This window comes from Protopterus annectens, chromosome 6.part0 (assembly GCF_019279795.1).
Source record: "Protopterus annectens isolate FY-2018-M chromosome 6.part0, PAN1.0, whole genome shotgun sequence".
Classification (NCBI taxonomy): Eukaryota; Metazoa; Chordata; order Ceratodontiformes; family Protopteridae; genus Protopterus; species Protopterus annectens.
Genome location: NC_056737.1, coordinates 1,666,510,963 through 1,666,532,110, shown reverse-complemented (window position 1 = coordinate 1,666,532,110; position 21,148 = coordinate 1,666,510,963). Strand labels below are relative to the sequence as shown.

The following is a 21,148-nucleotide window of genomic DNA, read 5'->3' as shown; positions in this document are numbered from 1 at the left end:
GGTATCATCAGCTTCATCAGACTAGAATAAGAAATGACATTAGAAACTTGCTTATATACTTTCAAATAAGCCAATCAAATAGGCTGATAATGTAATCTCTAAAATGCTGTAACACAGTAAAAACTGGCTCTTAATATACAGTGTTAATACATTAAAATAGTAATAGCAACATAGATAAGAATTAAGCTAAAATTCAGTGGCATTATAGCAGCGAATTATTAATAAAAAGTATGTAAATATATAACAAATCTTTCAATAAATTATTTAAAAAATTTGTAGAATTGCTAAAAATACATACACTATCTGACCTCACAATGACAGAAATAATTCATTAATAAAAATCAATGTTTAAGAGCTCTAGCCTTGAGAAACGGCTTCAAAGAAACTTTACTAGTCAGGCCAGGTGGTTTGTCTGTCTGAAACCTTATAATCCATTTCTGTTCGTTTGATTCAGTTCTCTTTACCAAGTCACATCCTCTCATAGTACTATGCATAATTTCTAACACCAAAAATTTAAATTTATGTCGTGGTCCTTCTTTAGCTACATGCATAGCTAAAGCACTGGTTTCCTTGCCATTCTTAATATCCCTCAGGTGTTCCAATATCCTATCTTTAAATAGTATATTGATCTTACCTACATAAAATGCAGGAAATGTGGTGCAGTAACAAAAATAGACTACATTTTTTGTTCGGCAATCAGCATAGAAAGCACTTTCAATCCTAAATCCTAGTGACAAATGCATAAATTGTCCACCTATATGTATATGAGTACAACCTAAACATCTCCTGCAGATATATGTGCCAGTTCTCTCTGGTAAAATCTGCAGAGGCATGGTATTAAATCTGTAACATAGTTGCTTCTTAAGTGACTTATTGTTCCTAAATGTAAAGTTGGGTTGCTCTTCTATTACTCCTTTTAATTCCTGTGCTGTGGAAATAATGTCCCAATTATTCCTAATAACATCACAGACTATGTGAATGTCACTCACATAAGTCAAAGGCATCCTTATCTTACCCGTAGTATCATTACCTCCTGTAATCATGGGACTGATTGTAGCAGGTGCATCTATGGCTACATCACTAGGGGAGTCATTCAAAAAATAATAAGGTTTACATCTCCCTTTCCTTTTACACCAGGCTTCAGCAATCTGTGAGTCAATCATACTATCATTATAGCCTCTCTCTATAAATTCTTGTTTGAGGGTTAGTAGGGCCTCTGTCAGTCTACTGTCATCATTATGCAATCGCATGACACGAACCTCTAAGAACATTCAACTTAGTATTTTTAGGGTGCATGCTGCTATGATGAAGAATATTATTTTTTCTGACATTTTTCCTATACTTAGCAATGGACACAGTACATAGGTCATCTTTAATTACTTTAACATCTAAAAAGTCTATCTCCACCGCTGAATATTTATAAGTGAATCTTAAAAAAATTATTAGGCTGATTCAAACAAACAAAAAAAAAATCATTCAGTTGCTGCTCTGTGCCTTACCATAGCAAAAAAATATATCGTCCACAAAACGCTTGTGTTTCTTTGAATAGAGAGAGGAATGGATTGGACTATAGTTTACAGCGTACTACAGGAAGTGGGTGGAGTTCTGGTAACTTAGCAGTAGCAGGTCACGCCAACAATGAGTCTTCCACCTATACGAGGGTGGTGAACAGTGCTACTGAATGTGTATTATCAGCGCCAAGTACTTCAGGTGCTGCCTTGCCTCAGAGGATACATACTGATAAATATATAGCTACTGAAGGTAGCAGGCATGACATAGAGGATGTAAATGAAGTCTTAGTCAGACCGAAATCTTTTTTGGCTCCTCACAAGAGCCCTAGTATGAACGAGCAAGACACAGGGCCAACAGGCTCTGTACCAGGATTTTTTTTATCAAAAGAACCTCTTCCAATAAGAGGCAGGTCAATGAATCAACCGCAGAATCCACGAACACGACGTCCGCACAGCAAAGATGAAGTAATGAGAGCCGGCAAGAGACACAAACTGGTTTAGTATATAACATTTCCTCTATGACATTGACTGATGTGCAACTTTCTGCCTTAAATAAGGGTCTAATGTTTGTGCCGGCACAAAGAGAGAATTTGACAGAGGTACTCAAAGACCTACGCCTATTTAGCAGGACGCTTACTCTAAGAACTTTGTTTAATAATTCTGAGTATAATGCTACTGTTTTTAAAAAAAACTAGCATTTGTATACTGCCCAATAACTCTACAATTGATTTGTTTATTGACATTTGTGATAAACAGCTATGGGAAAAACTAACAGATTGACATAATAAAAACTTTACTAATCTTTCAGCCATAGAGACACAAGCCCTATCTGAACTGAAACAAATCCCTAATATTGAAATACGACCAGCAGATAAAGGGGGCGGGATTGTTGTGATTGACAAGGATAAATATATGGAGTGTATGTTGAATCATCTAGGTGACACCAATACATATGCTACACTCTCTGCACAAATGTTGAAAGGTGTCATTGATAAAGTACAGTTTTTAATATTTGATTTATTAACTGGTATCATCTCAGAACAGTTATTTGAGTACTTTAAAGGTGAACATCCTGTTGTACCCATAGTCTGTGGCCTTCCTAAGGTACATAAGAATATTTTAAATCCTCCAATGAAACAGATAGTTTCAAGAAGAGGCTGGGTAACCGAGCCTCTCTCCATTTTTGTTGAAAAAAAACCTACACATTGTTTTAAATGAGTGTCATACTATATTGAAAGACACTAAGAATTTCTTGACAGAGTTGAAAGAGTATACGGAAGTCATAAAGGGCCCTTGTTTCTTCGTCACTTTAGATGTAGAGTCTCTCTTCACTGTTATCCCCAATGAATGGGGTATAGACAATGTGAGGGAACTATTGTGTAGGAACAACGTGACCAACAAAGTGAACCTTATATGTACATTGCTTGAGATTATCCTTGAACAGAATGTCTTTATTTTTGGGAATGACTATTACATACAGAATATTGGCGTGGCTATGGGCACAGCCTGTGCCAATAGCTGTGCCAATTTATCTTTGGCTAACTGGGGGATCCATCATGTGCTTTCCAACAATGTTGTTGTTGTGTCTTTTAGCTTTTCCCGGTTAGGGGTTGCTGCAGCGGAACTCTGGTCCGCTAATGTTTGGTAGTGGATTTTTACGTGCCGAGTTACCAGCCCTGATGCACAACCTTCAACGAAGGCATGCCCATTCACGTATGCCTCCACACAGAAGACACTCTGGCTCAGAATCGAATGGGACAACATCTTGCTGTGAGGCGACAACGCTACCGCAGCACCACTATCGCGGGTCCAACAATATTTATGTAATTGCATTAAATGGTAAAAGCGTTTTGTGGATGCTATTTTTTTACTATGGCAAGGCACAGAGCAGCAATTGAATGATTTTTTTTTTGTTTATTTGAATCAGTTTAATAATTTTTTAAGATTCACTTACAAATACTCAAAGGTGGAGATAGACTTTTTAGATGTTAAGGTAATTAAAGATGACCTATGTACTGTGTCCATTACTAAGTATAGGAAAAATGTCAGAAAAAATAATATTCTTCATCATAGCAACATGCACCCTAAAAATACTAAGTTGAATGTTCTTAGAGGTTTGTGTCATGCGATTGCATAATGATGACAGTAGACTGACAGAGGCCCTACTAACCCTCAAACAAGAATTTATAGAGAGAGGCTATAATGATAGTATGATTGACTCACAGATTGCTGAAGCCTGTTGTGAAAGGAAAGGGAGATGTAAACCTTATTATTTTTTGAATGACTCCCCTGGTGATGTAGCCATAGATGCACCTGCTACAATCAGTCCCATGATTACAGGAGGTAATGATACTACGGGTAAGATAAGGATGCCTTTGACTTATGTGAGTGACATTCACATAGTCTGTGATGTTATTAGGAATAATTGGGACATTATTTCCACAGTACAGGAATTAAAAGGAGTAATAGAAGAGCAACCCAGCTTTGCATTTAGGAACAATCGGTCACTTAAGAAGCAACAATGTTACGGATTTAATTCCATGCCTCTGCAGATTTTACCAGAGAGAACTGGCACATATATCTGCAGGAGATGTTTAGGTTGTACTCGTATACATATAGGTGGACAATTTATGCATTCGTCACTAGGATTTAGGATTGAAAGTGCTTTCTATACTGATTACCGAACAAAGAATGTAGTCTATTTTTGTTACTGCACCACATTTCCTGCATTTTATGTAGGTAAGATCAATATACTATTTAAAGATAGGATATTGGAACACCTGAGAGATATTAAGAATGGCAAGGAAACCAGTGCTTTAGCTATGCATGTAGCTAAAGAAGGACCAAGACATAACTTTAAATTTTTGGTGTTAGAAATTGTGCATAGTACTATGAGAGGATGTGACTTGGTAAATAGAACTGAATCAAACGAACAGAAATGGATTATAAGGTTTCAGACAGACAAACCACCTGGCCTGACTAGTAAAGTTTTTTGAAGCCGTTTCTCAAGGCTAGAGCTCTTAAACATTGATTTTTATTAATGAATTATTTCTGTCATTGTGAGGTCAGATAGTGTATGTATTTTTAGCAATTCTACTAATTTATTAAATAATTTATTGAATTATTTGTTATATATTTACATACTTTTTATTAATAATTTGCTGCTATAATGCCACTGAATTTGTTTAATTCTTATCTATGTTGTTATTACTATTTTAATGTATTAACACTGTATATTAAGAGACAGTTTTTTACTGTGTTACAGCATTTTAGAGGTTAAGTATGCAATTAAGTTATCAGCCTATTTGATTGGCTTATTTGAATATATATAAGCAAGTTTCTAATGTCATTTCTTATTCTAGTCTGATGAAGCAGATGATATCCGTGAAAGCACTTGTTTTCCTTGGAATAAATTATCTTGTGACTTTTATTCAGCCATGTGGAACCAGTGTGTTTTTACCTAATCTGCTTTACTTATCACATTATTTGGTTCCCTAGTCAGTTTTAGAGGCCTTTGTTTTTTGCTACATGCACTATCAGTTCTCTCCACTGCCCTTTGGCTTATCTACTGCGCTCAGGGTATTCACAAAGTGCCTAGCTCCAGTCATTGCATTTTGCAGGCAAAGAAATATTCAAATATACCCATACCTGGACGATTGTCTAATTCAGGCAGAAAGCCAGGACATACTTTTGAATCATCTGGCATTTGTACAAAAGATGTTAACTTGTCTGGGGTACACCATAAACGAAAATAAATCACATTTGGTACCCTGTTAAATTATATTCCTGGGAGCAAGCTCGAACACAACTTCCCTGATGTCTTTCTTCATGCCAGACAAACAGATTCATTTGACATCTTACTTCAAACTAATGGCCACAAAAACCTTGCTATCTGCAAGGCAAATACTGCAAGCCTTGGGGTTCATGGCCTCCTGCTTTCTAGTAATTCCATATGCAAGACTGCATATGAGGAGACTACAATGGTATCTAAAAAGCCTATGGTGTCAACATTCTCAGGATCTAGAAGCAATGATTCCTATCATACCTTGCTTACAGTTAGAGTTCCTTTGGTGGGCAGAGGCCTGCCACCAAAACAAGGGACTACCATTCACTCTACCCCCTGCCGCCCAAACCCTAACAACAGATGCATCAGATTATGCATTGGGGGGGGGGGCCTCACCTGGCAGGGAAGTGCATTCAGGGCAAATGGAACCCAAGTCAAATGCACCTGTATATCAGTCAAAAGGAAATGTTAGCTGTACAGAATGCTCTGACAGCCTTCAAGGACCACAATCTTCCAGGACAATTAATGGTAAAGATGGACAACACCACTGTTATGTGGTACATAAACAAGCATGGGGGTACCCATTCTTACCTTCTCTGCAGACTAGCCATAGCTCTGTGGAACACAGCTTGAGCTACCAAGTGCAACTACAGGCTCAATTCCTGCCAGGAAAGCTAAATACATTGGCAGACGAACTAATCAGAAATCTCATGGACCCACACAAGTGGAAACTGGAACCAAAGACTTTCAACATGTTGATAAACAAATGGGGAGCCCAGATATAGACCTGTTTTCCTCCCCCCAGTACTACCAGTTGGACAATTCTGCACGACGACTCCCCACAAACAAGCTTGGAAAGTGGATGCTCTGTCCTTCAGCTGGAAAAAAACTATCAGTTTATGCCTTTCCTCCTCTGCCTCTCCTATACAAAGTATTACTAAATATCAAACAGGACAAACCAAGGATGATACTGATTGCACCAGACTGGCCACGCCAGCACTGGTACCCCCTCTTGCGCAGTTTGTCACTGCTGGCTCCATGGCACCTGCCTCAGACCCCTACCCTGCTGTCACAGCAGGAGAGCCAGATTCTGCACCCTCAGCTTTAAACCCTGAACCTGGCAGCCTGGATAATTACCTAATCTCTCCATTACCATCCCTCAGTAAACAAGTGTTGGATGTCATTTTGGACGCAGGGAGGCCTAGTACTAGAAAATCTTATGCTTAAAAATGGAAAAGATTCTGTGCCTGGAACCAAACTCAAGGGATGGGCACAGCAGTGCCCAATTTACCTCAGATTCTTCAATACTTAACTGAGATGCTTCACAAGGGCCTTTTTTTCCCTCCATCAAAATTCACCCCTCAGCCATTTCAGCTCATTACAGCAAAAAACACCCCTCTTCTCTCATCTACTGCTCAAGCAGTTCCTCAGAGGGGCCAAAAGCTTAAGACCACCCAGGAGAGCCCCAACTCCAGCCTGGGACCTTAACTTTGTATTGGAAAAACTCACTCTTCCTCCTTTTGAGCCAACTGCAAGTGCAGAGTTAAAATTCCTTTCTTGGAAAACAGTCTTCCTTTTAGCAATCACTTCAGCAAGAAGGGTATCTGAATTACAGGCCCTTATGGCAGTGGAGCCTTTCATCATCTTTCATGCAGACAGGGTATCCCTCAGGACCAGTCCCTCCTTCATGCCCAAGGTGGTATCCAGTGTGGCTCTTAATCATTCCACTCATTTGCCAACCTTCTTTTCTAATCCACAGAACAAAGGGGAACGGATACTGCACTCCTTAGATGTGCACAGACAACTTGGATTTTACTTGGACAGGACTAAACCTCAAAGGAAATCTGAACAACTGCTGGTGGCATTTGCTGCAAGGGCAGAGAGGAAGGCTATTTCAAAGCAAACCGTTTCTAAATGGATAGGCCATTGCATTCATTTCTGCTCTAAGCACCATGGAAAACCTATCCCACAGGGGATTAGATGCCATTCAATCAGGGCTGCACCTACCTTTACAGCCTTTCACAGAGGTGTCCCTACCAGGGACATCCTATAAGCTACTACCTTGAGTTATGTACATACTTTCACCAAGCATTACCATTTACCAATGTTCTCTAAATCCAGAGCTGACTTTGCCACTGCAGTCTTGCAGGGCCTTATAGCTGGTCCTAATGCTATCTAAACTCCTTCTCCCATCCTTAGCTTTGCGAATCTACCTAAATGTGATGACTGCAACAATGAAACACGAAGAACACAGTACAGTTGTGTACTCTTACTATAAATGTAGATGTTCATGTGTATTCACTGTTGCAGTCCTGGTTACCCTCCCTCCAGCCCCCTGACTTCTTTTGGCTATACCACTACTCTTCTTTACTATGCTTAAAAGCTTTTTGGTGTATTTGATTTTTTTGTTGGAGGTATAACCTTGTGTGTATATATATATATATATATATATATATATATATTTAATTGCTTCCCATTAGGGGGGGCACCTGATATCTGGGGCAGGAAAAACTGATGTAATGGCATCGGCTGCATGCTTTACACCCCTGGACTACCTGACGTCATGGAAGATGAGACCGCAACCGACGCAGGACCCTTTGATAATCAGGCCAATTGAGAGCTACTGCAGCAGATAACCCCTAAATGTGATGACTGCAACAGTGAATACACTTGAATATCTACATTTATGGTAAGTGTACACAACTGTACTTTCCTTAACATGGTCGCATTTGTTGATGATATTGTGTAACTAGGCCTGATAGAAATGATGGCTAATTTTAGTCAGTTTTAAACAGAGATGTGGATATATGGTACAAGTGAGGGCTAGGTTGGTACGGGCCACTTCAAGGATGTTAGAGCTCCTAGTTGGTGGTTTACAGTTTGCTCCGGTGCACTGATATTAACAATGTATAGGAAGGAAATGATGAGCATAACTTTTTAGAGGATAAGTGTGCTAATCCTTGCTTGGGTAATTGAAATTCCCATCAAGGAGATATTTGGATTGATGTTTAGTGTGTCAATGGTGGTAATGTAATTCCCATAATCTTTGAGGGATGTTGATGTGCATCAGTAGCTAGCAAATAATAGATGGATTTGTTAAGGGTGATTTGATCTCCCGAAGCTCCAAGTTAGATACTTCCCACAGTTACCCAGGTGTCTTGTGGCATGAGAGGCACACAAACCTGGTACAGAGGCAGTGCAGTCATTGCATTGAAACCATGTCTCACTAACTGTACGTTAATGAATGTGTTCAAGTTGGAGAAGAGCCTTTCTAGTCAGGCTCCTATGATTAAGTACTGCCGCGACGATGATGATGATGTGCATATTTGAGTTTGAGTCTGCTATGTAGGAATGTTCAGTAAGAAACTCTACCTAAAAAAGCACTATGGGAACAGCAAAGGATTTAGCTAGTATGTGGAAGCCCTAGTATGAGAGATGTAAGCCATCCCTGGTAAAACAGGAAGTTTTATCTACCATCTTATCCCAGACTGGGGGCATGTCAGTCCATTGAAGGCAATTTCAGCAGGTGGAAAGAAACCAAAGCCAGTTCACTGAAACTGCCTTTGAAACTGGACGTTGACTTTTTCACCACTGTTGTGCAACCTTGGAGTTGGTATATATAATTTTGGGGTGTGTGGGTGGGGCTTGCCCCCTGCAAAAAATTGTTTCACTGTTCGATGAGGGGGGTTTCGGCAAACTGGTTTATCTGCATTCATTGAAACTGCCTTCGATTGATCACATGATTCCCTTGCAGACTGACACCCACTGGACCACCTTTAGAATGATAGCAATTACGTAGCTAGTTGTTAAATCCAGTTAGCTTGTCTTCGTATCTAGGCATCATTCTTGTTGAATTAAGATACTACTCAGGACCAGTGTCTTCTCTGCTGCTAGCACATAACACAGTAAGTTACAGCATGTCTCTCTGCATATCCGTTTGGGTGTAGTGCCACAGGTCATTCATTCCCACATGAGCCACCACTAGGTCGTAGCCATATCTGACTGGCATAAGAGGCCTTATGGCCCTTGTAACATCACATATACTGGCACCAGACAAGCAGCTTGAAGCTTTTCAAGTGTGGTGAGTGTGGAGTCTGTATGTCTAACCTGAGTCACCTATGACTAAAAGATTCCCTTGTGGAGAAGCAGACTTCTTTTGGGCTTAAGCCTGTTTTCCTGATGACTCTTGGGCGAGCTTTGTGGAGTTGCAGTGTGTGTAAGTGGAGAAGTTGTAGGTGTTGTCTCAGTGTACTGTTGCTGGGATATTTTAGTGTGTATTCCAGAAGATTTGGACAATTTGTTTTTCATTATAGCCTCAGTTCTTGGTCTAGTAGTTGTGATTGATGTGGTACAATGAAGTTATGATTCTTACTTATACTAAACATAATATCAGCAAGACTTTTACCTGTATTTCTGAAATATTTACACCTCTAGCAGGTTGTACTATTAAACAGTAACAGCAGTGAGCATTTGGTAATCATAGGGCAGTTGCTACACTGCCATAAAAACACCTAATGTAATCAGACTGGCCACAAATGGGCTGAGTCATGGTGCCAGAGCGTGGAGAACTGGTGCTTGCATAATACTTGGGGGTTGGAGAGAGAGACTATTTATTGATGAAGTATTTAAGGCACTACTGTGAAGTTGGTCTAGAGGGTAGCTAACCTGTCAGTACTTAGCGAAAAGACAGAATTTGCTTGTTGTTATTCGTCGCTGTTGCTAATATTGGTCTCATCACAGCTTCATGCAGCTAGAAATCAGTCTGTCTCTTTGCTCCTTCTCCGATTCCGAAGCAGAATAACAGCACCAATCCCAAGCTGTTTTCTGAGAAGTGGGTTACAGGCTGTTTGGTGATCAGCAGTCTTGTCTCAGATGTTGCAAGGGTCTATAGGCTTGATGAAGCCTTCTCTTAGTAGATGCCCTGACTGACTCACTCAGCACAAGAGAACAAGGTTCACAACAATTCAGAATTAAAACTTAAAGTAGTTTCCACCAAAGTGGCAAATAAGCCAATTGGGGACTTACCACTTACACTGCCCAGTCAAGAGACGGTCAGGAATCAGTGACTCTTTACCAGGAGCAAAATAGTAACACTAATTCCAAACTGTCTGTTAAGAAGAAGTTATCAGGCTTTCCAGTGATTGGTAGTCCCTAGGAATTTTTAGAAGTAATGTCAGTCTGATCCTCCTCTCACCAAAATCAAAACAGAAATACTAATTACAAGATGATTCTTGAGAAGTGGATTGCATGTTCTCCAGTAAATGATATCCTTGTCCCCGATGTTGCAGATTTTAAAAGTATGATGGCAAATGGGGTTTACTTTTCTAGGTACTGCAGCACTTTGCAGGTAAGAATCTGAGAAATGAAGGGTAACTCAGTCTTTAACAGTCAAGGGGGACCCTCCTAGTTTGATCTTCTATCACTCACTACTGCGTGCTGATGAGATGAGACTAGGAAGAGCTTCCAAAGACAAGTTTATAGAGTAAGGGCAGGCAACACAAGCTCAATAAGATAAAAGAACAACACAAGATTAGTTGGTGGGTGGGAACTCATTCAGGCTTTGTGAAGTACAGTGGGAGGGCTAATTAACTTAGGCTTTATTATTTTATATATTTTATTATGTATACAGTGTACATGCCACAGTGATGTATTCTTTTCTTTTTTATGTATTCATTCATTATCTATTTTATAGAACTTTATAATTTATAATCCATTTTTCTTCTGGCAGGCAAACTCCTGTCGGTAAATAACAAAGCTGGATTGATTTGAATATGTTGCTTTATAAAATCAGGTTTCAACACTAGCTGATGCTGAGTCCCAGACACATTTCCTTTCACTCTGAGGAGTACGTTCCCCGGTTCTTAAGATGCCAACTTTAGCCTAAGCATAGGCCAACTAGGTGGCCGCCTAGGGCACTGCTCTAGCAGGGTGCTTTTCCAGTATTTATTTGGTGTAGGTAGACCAGGATGGGGGTACCTGGGAGGTGTGGAGGAGATGCCGTGGAGCCCTTTTGCCTAGGGCACCAGTTGACCTAAGGCTGCTCCTGATGCTAACTGTGTGATTACTTTCTTTAAGAACAGTGGTTACAGTAGATTTTATTTGTGCATTGTATTGTAGTAGTGCTGATAATGTTTTATCTTCATATTTTCACAGATCTCTTACCTTTGGAGCAAGATGCAGTATTTGGGTTAGAATCTCTACTGCTACTTTGCAGTCAAGATGACAGTGCTGGAACGCAGTCCACACTGAAGGTAATAATCTACTTCAGTGCTACCATTTTTCTTATTTCTTACCTTGTTTTTGTTCCCTAAACTTAGAGCAGCAAAGGGTCTTGCCATTCATGGTTCAGTGAATATCAATTGTGTAGTCAGTTAAAAGCAGTGGTAAAAATATCCTTTAAGGCATGTCAAAATTATGGGTCAAGAAAATATAATTTTATAAGGCAGTGAAAGACAAATTTAGAATATTAAGAATGCTGTCTGAGAATTGAATAAGTTTGATGACAAAATACCAATATCTACAATATTGTACCAAAAGTAACTAATCACATGTCTAGTAATATACAATTGTTTTGTGTGGTTTTGTGTCAAGGACTAGTACAGCAGCTAAACTAGTTTGTTGTTAGGTCATGGTGCTAAATTTAAATGGGTAACTGAAATAGAATATAGTTACTTGTCTTTCTTTAATATCCTTCCTTACTCAGCTGTGGTGGTGGTGCTGCGGTAGCATTGTCGCCTCACAGTAAGATGTCTTGTTTGATTCTTTGCTAAAGCGTTTTCTGTGTGGAGACATGCGTGAATGGGCGTACCTTCGTTGAAGGTTGTGCGTCAGGGCTAGCAACTCGGTACGTAAAAATCTACTGCCAATCATTAGCGGACCAGAGTTTCGCTTTGGCGACCCCTAACCGGGAAAAGCCGAAAGATACAACAATAACTCTAGCTCCTCTGGGTCCCACTATGAGGCTGCAGCAGCATGCCTTTGCTTAATCTAACATTCATATCAGATGTCCTGTTCTTGTATAACTGTGTCCTGATTCATCAGACAAAGTATGAAAGGGAAGAACAGCTGAGTCTTGGTTACGGTGAATGTGAGATTCTCATGCACTTTTCCTCTCCTCTGTTGTTTGCAGATTTTAATCTCTCTGAAAAAAAAACACTTGCCTGCTTTGTGAATCGCAACATGACCTTTTTCTTAAGTGCACCAAGTTTCACCCTTTTCTTATACTTTCTGATAAGCCATTTGGTCCCTTACTGTATTCCTTAAATCTGTCATTTGTCACTATGGGTACCGCTCCTTCATAAGTGTTCAGGGCCTTCCTTTACATTAAGTATTTGTGTGAGTTCTGTAGCCAATATAGTTGGTTTGCATTTAGTTCTGCTATGCATTTTTGTGGCTTTCTGGACTCAGGACAGTTGAACATCCTTCTATCCTAACAGAAGGATTCCTATTACCCAGTTTTGATAAAAAAATATGGGACTGGCTTCTTGGGTTTTAAGCAGGAGGTGTCAGAAGAGTTACCACAGGGATAACTGGCTTGTGGTGGCCAAGCGTTCATAGCGATGTCACTTTTTGATCCTTCGATGTCGCTCTTCATATCATTGTGAAGCAGAATTCACCAAGCGTTGGGATTGTTCACCCACTAATAGGGAACGTGAGCTGGGTTTAGACCATTGTGAGGCAGGTTAGTTTTACCCTACCAATGTGTTGTTGTGATAATAATCCTGCTCGGTACAAGAGGAGGTTCAGACATTTGGTATATGAACATCATCTGACCTACCACCAGACATTCAGCAGTATGTATTGTAGCTTCTTGCTTTCCTGGTAGCAGTTAACTGCTTACTAACAAGGCCCCATCTGTCTGTGTTAGTGGTAGCTCATAGATATAAAAGATCCTATGGCATTTATTAAAAATAGGTGAGATTATGCAGTGCCCTGGCCAAGTTTCCCCTAGTTAGTATGGATACATTTTGGGTCTCCAGTAGAAAGAGGCCACTGGTCTAATGTGACTAACATGGTCAGTAAAATATAAATAACATAAATACTTAAATAGCCTATTGACAAAAAAACAGACAATTCAAGTTTGTTTAATAGCACACCATGAAACTATGAGTGATAGGGACAAAACAATATTTTCCCCTCTGTAATCTCCCTGTTCTGAGAGCCTCAGCCCTTTACCTCTCCACTTTTACTAATACTGTGGTCACACAGTCATAGGGAGATAAGAAAAACATGTAGCAAGGATAAAAAATGTCTCTTGCAACTACAGTATCGCAGTATAGCTGGTTAGTGGAAAAGCTTTCTAGGACTTTTGAATTTAGGGTGATGAGAATTTGAGACGTTCCATATAATGAATTATTTTCTTTTTTAGCATTTTACTTTCTTGATCACAGTACAGCATCTTCATTTCTGTCAAGCCTTTTTGAAATGTCTTGCTGTCTGACACCAGAACTTATCCATGGTGAGTCTAAATATTTGCCAACTTCTGTTGGTGTGTGCTTTAGGGAGGACAGCATGTCTGAAGTTAGCCCTTTGCTGCCATTTCATTCTTCATATATTGCACACACATCATCATAATGAAGTTACCCGTTTTTAATTCTTATTCTTTTGAGGTTCTTAAAAGTTTATACCATGTTTCCTTTCTTTTCTCCTTTCTTTGGACGTGTGCTCATTATTAGTAAACATCCATTTTGAACATATTTAGGGTTCATCTCCTTAACTTATGAAATACAAAAAATTTAAATGATGTTCATTGTATTCTGAATTTAGAATTTAAATACATTGGAATGAGTAGATGCTGAGTTATAACAGCAGTTTACGGTTGTAGTAGTTCTGTGGAAATTAGAACTACTGTGAAATAGCGAATAATTGTGGATGGGGTTAATCAGATTATATAGATATTCTGATTGGTGGACAGCCGGTGATCATCTTGGGCTTAATTGCTACAGTAATTCCTTATCCAACTGCTAGATCCAAATCCTGAAATATCAAGAGAAAGTTCTCAAGCAGATTGAGGATATTACTTTTGGGAATGAGGATGAAACCATGAAGGAGAATAATGAGACACTTCCAGACTGCTTATAATGTGAGTAAACACTTCATCAAACATGGGTTTGTGTCCATCAGTGCCTGCTGGATGCACAACTACGGGCATTAGAAGTAAAAGAGTATGCATGGCTTTGAATTACAGCTTTGCTAGAGGATGTCAGTCAGTTGCAGCTGGTGACTTCAAAGCAACAGGGAGCTATAGAAAGCAGCTGAATGGGTGCGACTAACTGGAATGTGACATTTAACTGTGATCATATAACAGCTGGAGTCTGTCACTTTCATCCATAAGAAGCCTCAGTACTCTTGACAGTTTATTAACTATATACAATTCAGATGTCTGACTGCAGTCAGTGGGGCTATACTTGGGTGACATGGAGCCCTAGACAAAAGGCTTTGTGACATCCCCTTCACTGCTTATAGTTTTCCGGTGCTTCCTTCACAGTGGCCTCCCCATACCAACCATAATATTTATTTTTTGTTTTTGACATATTTTTCCTCAGCTTTTTCATCATCCTTTCAACATATACTATAAGAGGCCAAGACTGCACTATAATAACTGTATTGGTACTAAATTAATTAAGATGGGAGGCTTTGGACAACTAATCCCCCAGAGGCTATGGGGTTCTATTTTAAAGCTTTTTTCCCCACCGTTTTGGTCCAGTAATTACCTGAACAAAATTCATGAGTGAAGAAAAAAATGCAGTTTTATGTTTTTCTGCCAGTTAAGAAATAAGATGTGTTCAAGGCTTAATGTTCAAAGCTGACAAAGTAGAAAATGTCCTTCCTTCACATGTTCCCATTACATATAGGCTCTTCTGCCAAGGATAGGCCAATGTCCAGGCAATATACCAGAGCCTTTGCATCCTTCCAGCATTGTATGTCAGACATATTATCCCCACATAGGTATGGGGCATAAAGGTGACATAAATATGTTCAGTACTCAGAACTTCTTTCCATCCGTCCGAACATTGCATTTTTACAGACCGTCTGAACACCTTTTGCTGAGCTGGTTCCTAGTGAGCCACTTACAGATAAGTGCCCCACTGTGATCCATTCTTTCCTTTTTTCTCTGTATTTATTTGGGAGTTCATGTCATCCAGGAAGGGAAATTGTCAGTGTGGGAGGCAGATTCCCCATAAAGATAGATATGAGAAGTGACTGTTCTGCTTAGGTACTGTGCACAAAGATACCCAATGTACTGTTTGTCAGCCTTTTATTCTGAAAACTCTTTGCTACCATATATATTTGTTGTCAGTCTACCTGGAGAACTAACATCTTAAGCTTTTAAACAAGGGTACCATGGCCGAATCTGCCCTCCTTGAAGTACAGACACTTCTAAAAGAAGAATAAAAAGTCTCTGTGTGATTCTGCTGCTGTCCAGCTTCCACTGGACATCTCTCTTGTGGTGGATTCAAACCATGAAGACCATACTTTGCTGACCCTGCTTTCCTCTGCTATGACCCTGTTGGAGACCAGCATGGAATTAGCTTCTCGCACATCCTCTGACGCTGTGCAAACATCTGCCATGGGCATTGAGGGGGAACAGTGGCTGATCATTTCCAAAGGGCCTAGAAAGATTCCCCAAATTCTAGTTAGAGAAGAGGTTCCTGGTACCATTAGAGTCCAGGCATGGCTGTGAGCCTCCTACGTTGGTCAAAGCTGGCACCCCTGTTGAAAAGGAAGCAGAAAACTAAACATACACCACCCATTGCTAAAACTCCTCATAAAGACTGACAGGATTTTACCCAGGGATTGTTCAGTGCATTGACTGCTTTGTAACCCCCTTAGAGATTATTAGTTTCTGCTTCTACCTGGTCTAATACAGCATAAAAGAACTGGGGAATCTGATTCTTTGGATTCAGGAGATGAATCCTTGGCCTGTTCCTCACAAATGACTTCACCCTTAGACTGACAGAGGAAGAGGATTCCTTGAACCGTGATTCTCCCTTTGAGGAGTTATCTTTTGGAGACATGATGGTTTACATGATGGAGCATTTTAAATGGGATTGCTTGCAGGTCTCTAACATCCAAAATAGGTATTGTGAGCCATTACAAATGTAGTCTCCTAAACCTTCTGCTGTTCCCCCAGATGTTTTTCATGTTTTACTGTTGCAGTCATCACACTTGGGTTATCTGCCTGCAGGTAGCCCTCAGTCGGCCCGAATACCAGAGACTTGGTATTTCTGCGTCGGATGCTGTTGCTCCAGGACTGCTGTCAGGGGTATAAAAACAGGCAACCGATGCCATTACATCAGTCTTTCTTGCAGAGGAGCCCAAAGCACAAGCAGTTCTCAAGTGCCAGTCGGACGCTACCTGAATTTTCATTTACGAATTGAATAATCCTGGTCTTCTAAAGCTAAGTACCCTGTTGGGGGTCCTTTTTTCTTGCTCTAACTGTCAGAAAAAGTTAACAATTGTCTTGCCTGTGGAAAGCAAATACCACAACAGAGATTTTCATTCTTACTGTGTCACCTGTTTAGGCCCAGACGACGGCGTACCTCGTTTTCGGTTTTGTGCCTTGTTCAACGCCCGAACCATTCATCGTTGGGCTCTCATTGTCACTAAATTCTTTTGTTCTCGATCTCCGTACTCCGAAATGGCTTCAGTAAGCCATCCGACTACAGATATTCTGAAAAAACGTAAGGATAAAGACAGAGACAGACCGCATAGGTCCAAAGCTGCCGACGATGCTTCCGTTAAGCTAGCCGCCAGTTCGCAGGCGCTCAGTGAGGTGCTTTCACAGCCCCTGATGCCCGCTTCAGTGGATTCGCAGGCCTCTGCCGAGACCCATTTGGAGTCTGGTATGCCACGAGACTCTTCTTCGAGTATGGAGCATACGGATGTCTCTACCTTGGATGGGTCCGCAGCCAATGTGCAGGCACCAGCTTCTGAGGCAGTTCTTCACTCAACCGACGTTTGACTCAGACCGACTTTTTTTATCTAAAACTACCAAGTTTTTTTAGGCCTAGAGTATGCGGTACACCTAGAAAACCAACGACCAAAGCGCATGCACCTTCTCCCATGCCACAACGACAAATGCTTATAATGGCAGAAGACCTTATTATGCTAATTAGGGGATGTCAGCCTTCCCCTACTAAGAGGAAAAGAGACCAAGCAAAAAAAGAACATATAAGAGTATGTATAGTATACAAAGAATATATTGAAGAAGAATTGGGAACTTTTTAGATGTAACCAGATTCTATTTGACAACTTTGGTAAGTCTCCAAGTATAGTATTCAAACGGGGGAAAAATCTTAAGGATTTATTTGAAAGACAACAATTGGGTCCTTTTAAATTAGGTAGTATATCGAAATGTGAGAACTGTAATTATTTTAAATATGTAGACACTGTTAATTCATTCTCAGTTGCAGGTCACAAGTACAGATTAAAGGATAAATTTAATTGTAATTCTAAAGGTATAGTCTACTTAGCTAGATGTGTCTGTTGCCCTGCTTTTTATGTAGGCTCCAGGATAGGATGTACGAACACCTGTATGCCATTAATCGTAATAAGCCTAATAATGCATTGGCCAAGCATATCCACCTGAACGGTGATCACAAGTTTAAGTTTCTAGCTATCGACAAGGTAGAGCACAGTATTAGAGGGGGACCTTTTACCCTCAAGTTGGAGGAGCTAGAACTTAAGTGGCAGATTAAGTTAGATGCAGATAATATTCCTGGCTTAAATGAATTTACTTCTATCAGCAGCATTCTTTAATTGAAGAACTTGCTGAGATAAAATGTTTATTTTAGAGTTATTTAAACTTTTTGAAAGTTTAATTTGATTTTATTTTATTTACTTTTGTATGAGTCGAAGAGCCTGATCCAAATGTATACAACACTTCTGCATTTACTTTTAATCTTGGGAGCTTGTTTAGAAAAACAGCAAGTTTATTTATGGGTTTATCCCATTGGGTATTGTTTTTGTGTTTATGTGTAAGATTTTATTAAACTATAGACACATTTGTTTTATATTTGATTAAGTAAATATTGCACATTTTAGGTTTGTGTATGATTTATTGTTTTATCTGGAGTGTGTTTCTTTAATGAGTTAACTATCCCGCGTTTTTGGTACTAATTATTATTTAAACTGCTATTAGTGTGTGTAAAAAATCACTTCTGAAGAAGTCTGCTATGAGGGCAGACGAAAAGCACTTTAAGTCCAGTTTATTTTGTCAGTATTAAAAGCCGTGAGTGAATTCTACTGTGTCCGGGGACTTGTGTTCTTTTTTTTTCTTTTTTTGCTTGGTCTTTTTTTGCTTGTTTTTTTGTGCCTCTGTTGATTTCTAGAGGAAAAGAGACCAGTCCCCTGCAGCTTCAACAGACCAGGAGTCCGATGACTCTCAGGTATCTGATTATGAAGACATGCCCTTATCTGTTTATGAGGATTCAGATGCAGAGGAATCCATTCCCTCTGCCTCTCCTCCAGAGAATTTTTCTTTTGGTGAAACCTTACATACTTTAAGAGAGCATTTCCACTGGGAATGCCAAGACTATCCTCAGTCCAAAAAGAGACTCAGAGAATTCCTAGATTTGCCACAGCACAGGCCTTTAGCAATACCCCCCCATGTCCTGGAAGTTGTTGGTGATGTTTTTTATGGAATCCAGTCTTACTCCTGATACTTTACCTCCTGCCCCTAGGAAACCAGACAGGTACTACAGAGTACCTGACACTCACAAATTTATTTTCAAGAATCCTACTGCTGACCCAGAGATCATTTCCCAGGGGCCTAAAGTTATCAATACAACTACAGCCAAGAATCCCACCCCTTCAGACAGGCATTCCAGAGCTTTGGACAGATGGGGTAAGAAGGTATATACCTCTGCAACTCTTGCTGTTAGGGCTTTGAATTGTTAGTTTCACATGCTGAAGTACCAGCAACATATTATGGAACTTATTAAACAAAAGGTGGCTACCTTTACAGACTGTGCAGAAAATAAAGAATTGCAGGAGCTTATGCACTCTACAAGCCAAATCAGCAAGCATACTTTGCAGTGTGGCTTTGATGCCCTAGAAGCATCTTGCCGGGCAGCAGTCACTGGTTCTGTACTGAGAAGACATGCTTGGCTCAAGGAGCAGACTTTGCCAGACCATGTCAAATCAAAGTTACTAGACACTCCTTTAAACAAGGACAGTTTGTTTGGCACCAAAGCAGAAGAGGTTCTTAAGATGGAAGAAAAAGCTAAGTCTATGCATTCTGTTAAAGAATTCTTAAAAGTGCAACCCCCTAGATTCAGTAGGCATTGCCCTTCCAAACACTGCTCCTTTCCAGCCCCCTCCAGTCCACCTTAAGCCAGACCCAGGAAAAACAGACCACCCAGACTACAGTCTCAGGGTATGCAGAGATCTAAGCAATGGAGTGCTCCCACCTCCAAAGCAGGGAGTGGTAAGCCACCTCCTTACGGAAAAAACTCACAGTGACTTCTCTACTCCACTCCCCATCCCTGCCCAATTGCTGGTGACCCTAGGAGGAAAACTTGCCCTTCATAGAAAAAACTGGATGTCCATCACAAAAGACAGATGGGTCCTCAACATTGTATCCCAGGGGTACAAATTTTACTTCCACTCACTGCCAGCCCCAAGAGGGTTCCCAGATCTTCCTCCAAACCAGTGGGCAGAAGCTCAAAGCCAAGTTCTTTCCCTGCTCTCCATCAGAGCTATTCAGCCGGTTCCAGTAAAACAGATAGGTCAAGGATTCTATTCCAGACTCTTCCTGGTACCCAGAAAAGAGGGCCCTTCGCGCCCAATCCTGGATCTTTCAATTCTCAACACCTTCCTGGTGGTACCAAAATTCAAAATGCTTACCCTGCAACAGCTTCTACCTATGCTAGCCAAAGATGCCTGTTTAGTCACCCTAGACTTAAAAGAAGCCTATCTACACACCCCTATAAGGGAGTCATACAGGAAATATCTATGCTTCAGGGCCGGATCTATGCATTGTCAGCTCTCTGCACTTCCCTTTGGCTTATGAACTGCGCCCAGAGTATTCACAAAATGCCTGGCTCCAGCCTTTGCTTACTGCAGGCAGAGAAATATCCAAATTTACCTGTACTTGGACGACTGCCTGATTCAGGCGGACCGTCAGGAATTGCTGTTGCAGCACCTGACATTTGTGAGAAACCTTCTCACTTCTTTGGGGTACACCATCAACAAAAATAAATCAAAATTGGTACCTAGTCAAAAGATTGCATTCCTGGGAGCAAGCTTGGATACAGCATCCCAGATGGCATTCCTCACTTCAGAAAAACAAGTCTGTCTGACAGCCTACTTCAAACAAATGGCCACCAGAACCCAGCTATCCGTAAGAAAAGTACTGCAGGACCTAGGGTTCATGGCCTGATGTATACTGCTAATTCCATATGCAAGATTGCATACAAGGAAACTTCAGTGATACTTAAAAAGTCTTTGGTGCCAACATTCTCAGGACCTGGAAACAGTCATTCCTGTCATACCCTATCTAAGGACAGAGTTCCTTTGGTGGGCAGAAGCATATAACCACAACAAGGGACTGCCCTTTACTCAACTCCTCGCCGCCCAGACCCTAACCATAGACGCATCAGATTATGCTTGGGGAGCACACATGGACAGCAAATGCATTCAGGACCACTGGAGCCCAAGTCAAATTCATGTGCACATCAACCAGAAAGAGATGCTAGCTGTGCAGAGTACCCTGACAGCTTTCAGATCCCTACTCTTTCCAGGACAACTTCTAATAAAAACATATAACACAGTTATGTGGTACGTCAACAAGCAGAGGGGAACCCACTCGTACCCACTCTGCAGGTTAGCCATGGCCCTGTGGAACACG

At 40.5% G+C, this 21,148-nt stretch overlaps 1 protein-coding gene across 2 annotated transcripts in view; it reads left to right on the top strand.

The window, feature by feature from the left end:
* Positions 1-21,148, top strand: part of INTS7 (integrator complex subunit 7) — a 1,158,789-nt gene that overhangs the window by 525,518 nt on the left and 612,123 nt on the right. For both annotated transcript variants that reach the window (XM_044075076.1, XM_044075075.1), the window contains exon 10: positions 11,449-11,546. In XM_044075076.1, coding sequence (XP_043931011.1) covers positions 11,449-11,546 — 98 coding nt within the window. The remainder of the gene's footprint in view (positions 1-11,448; positions 11,547-21,148) is intronic.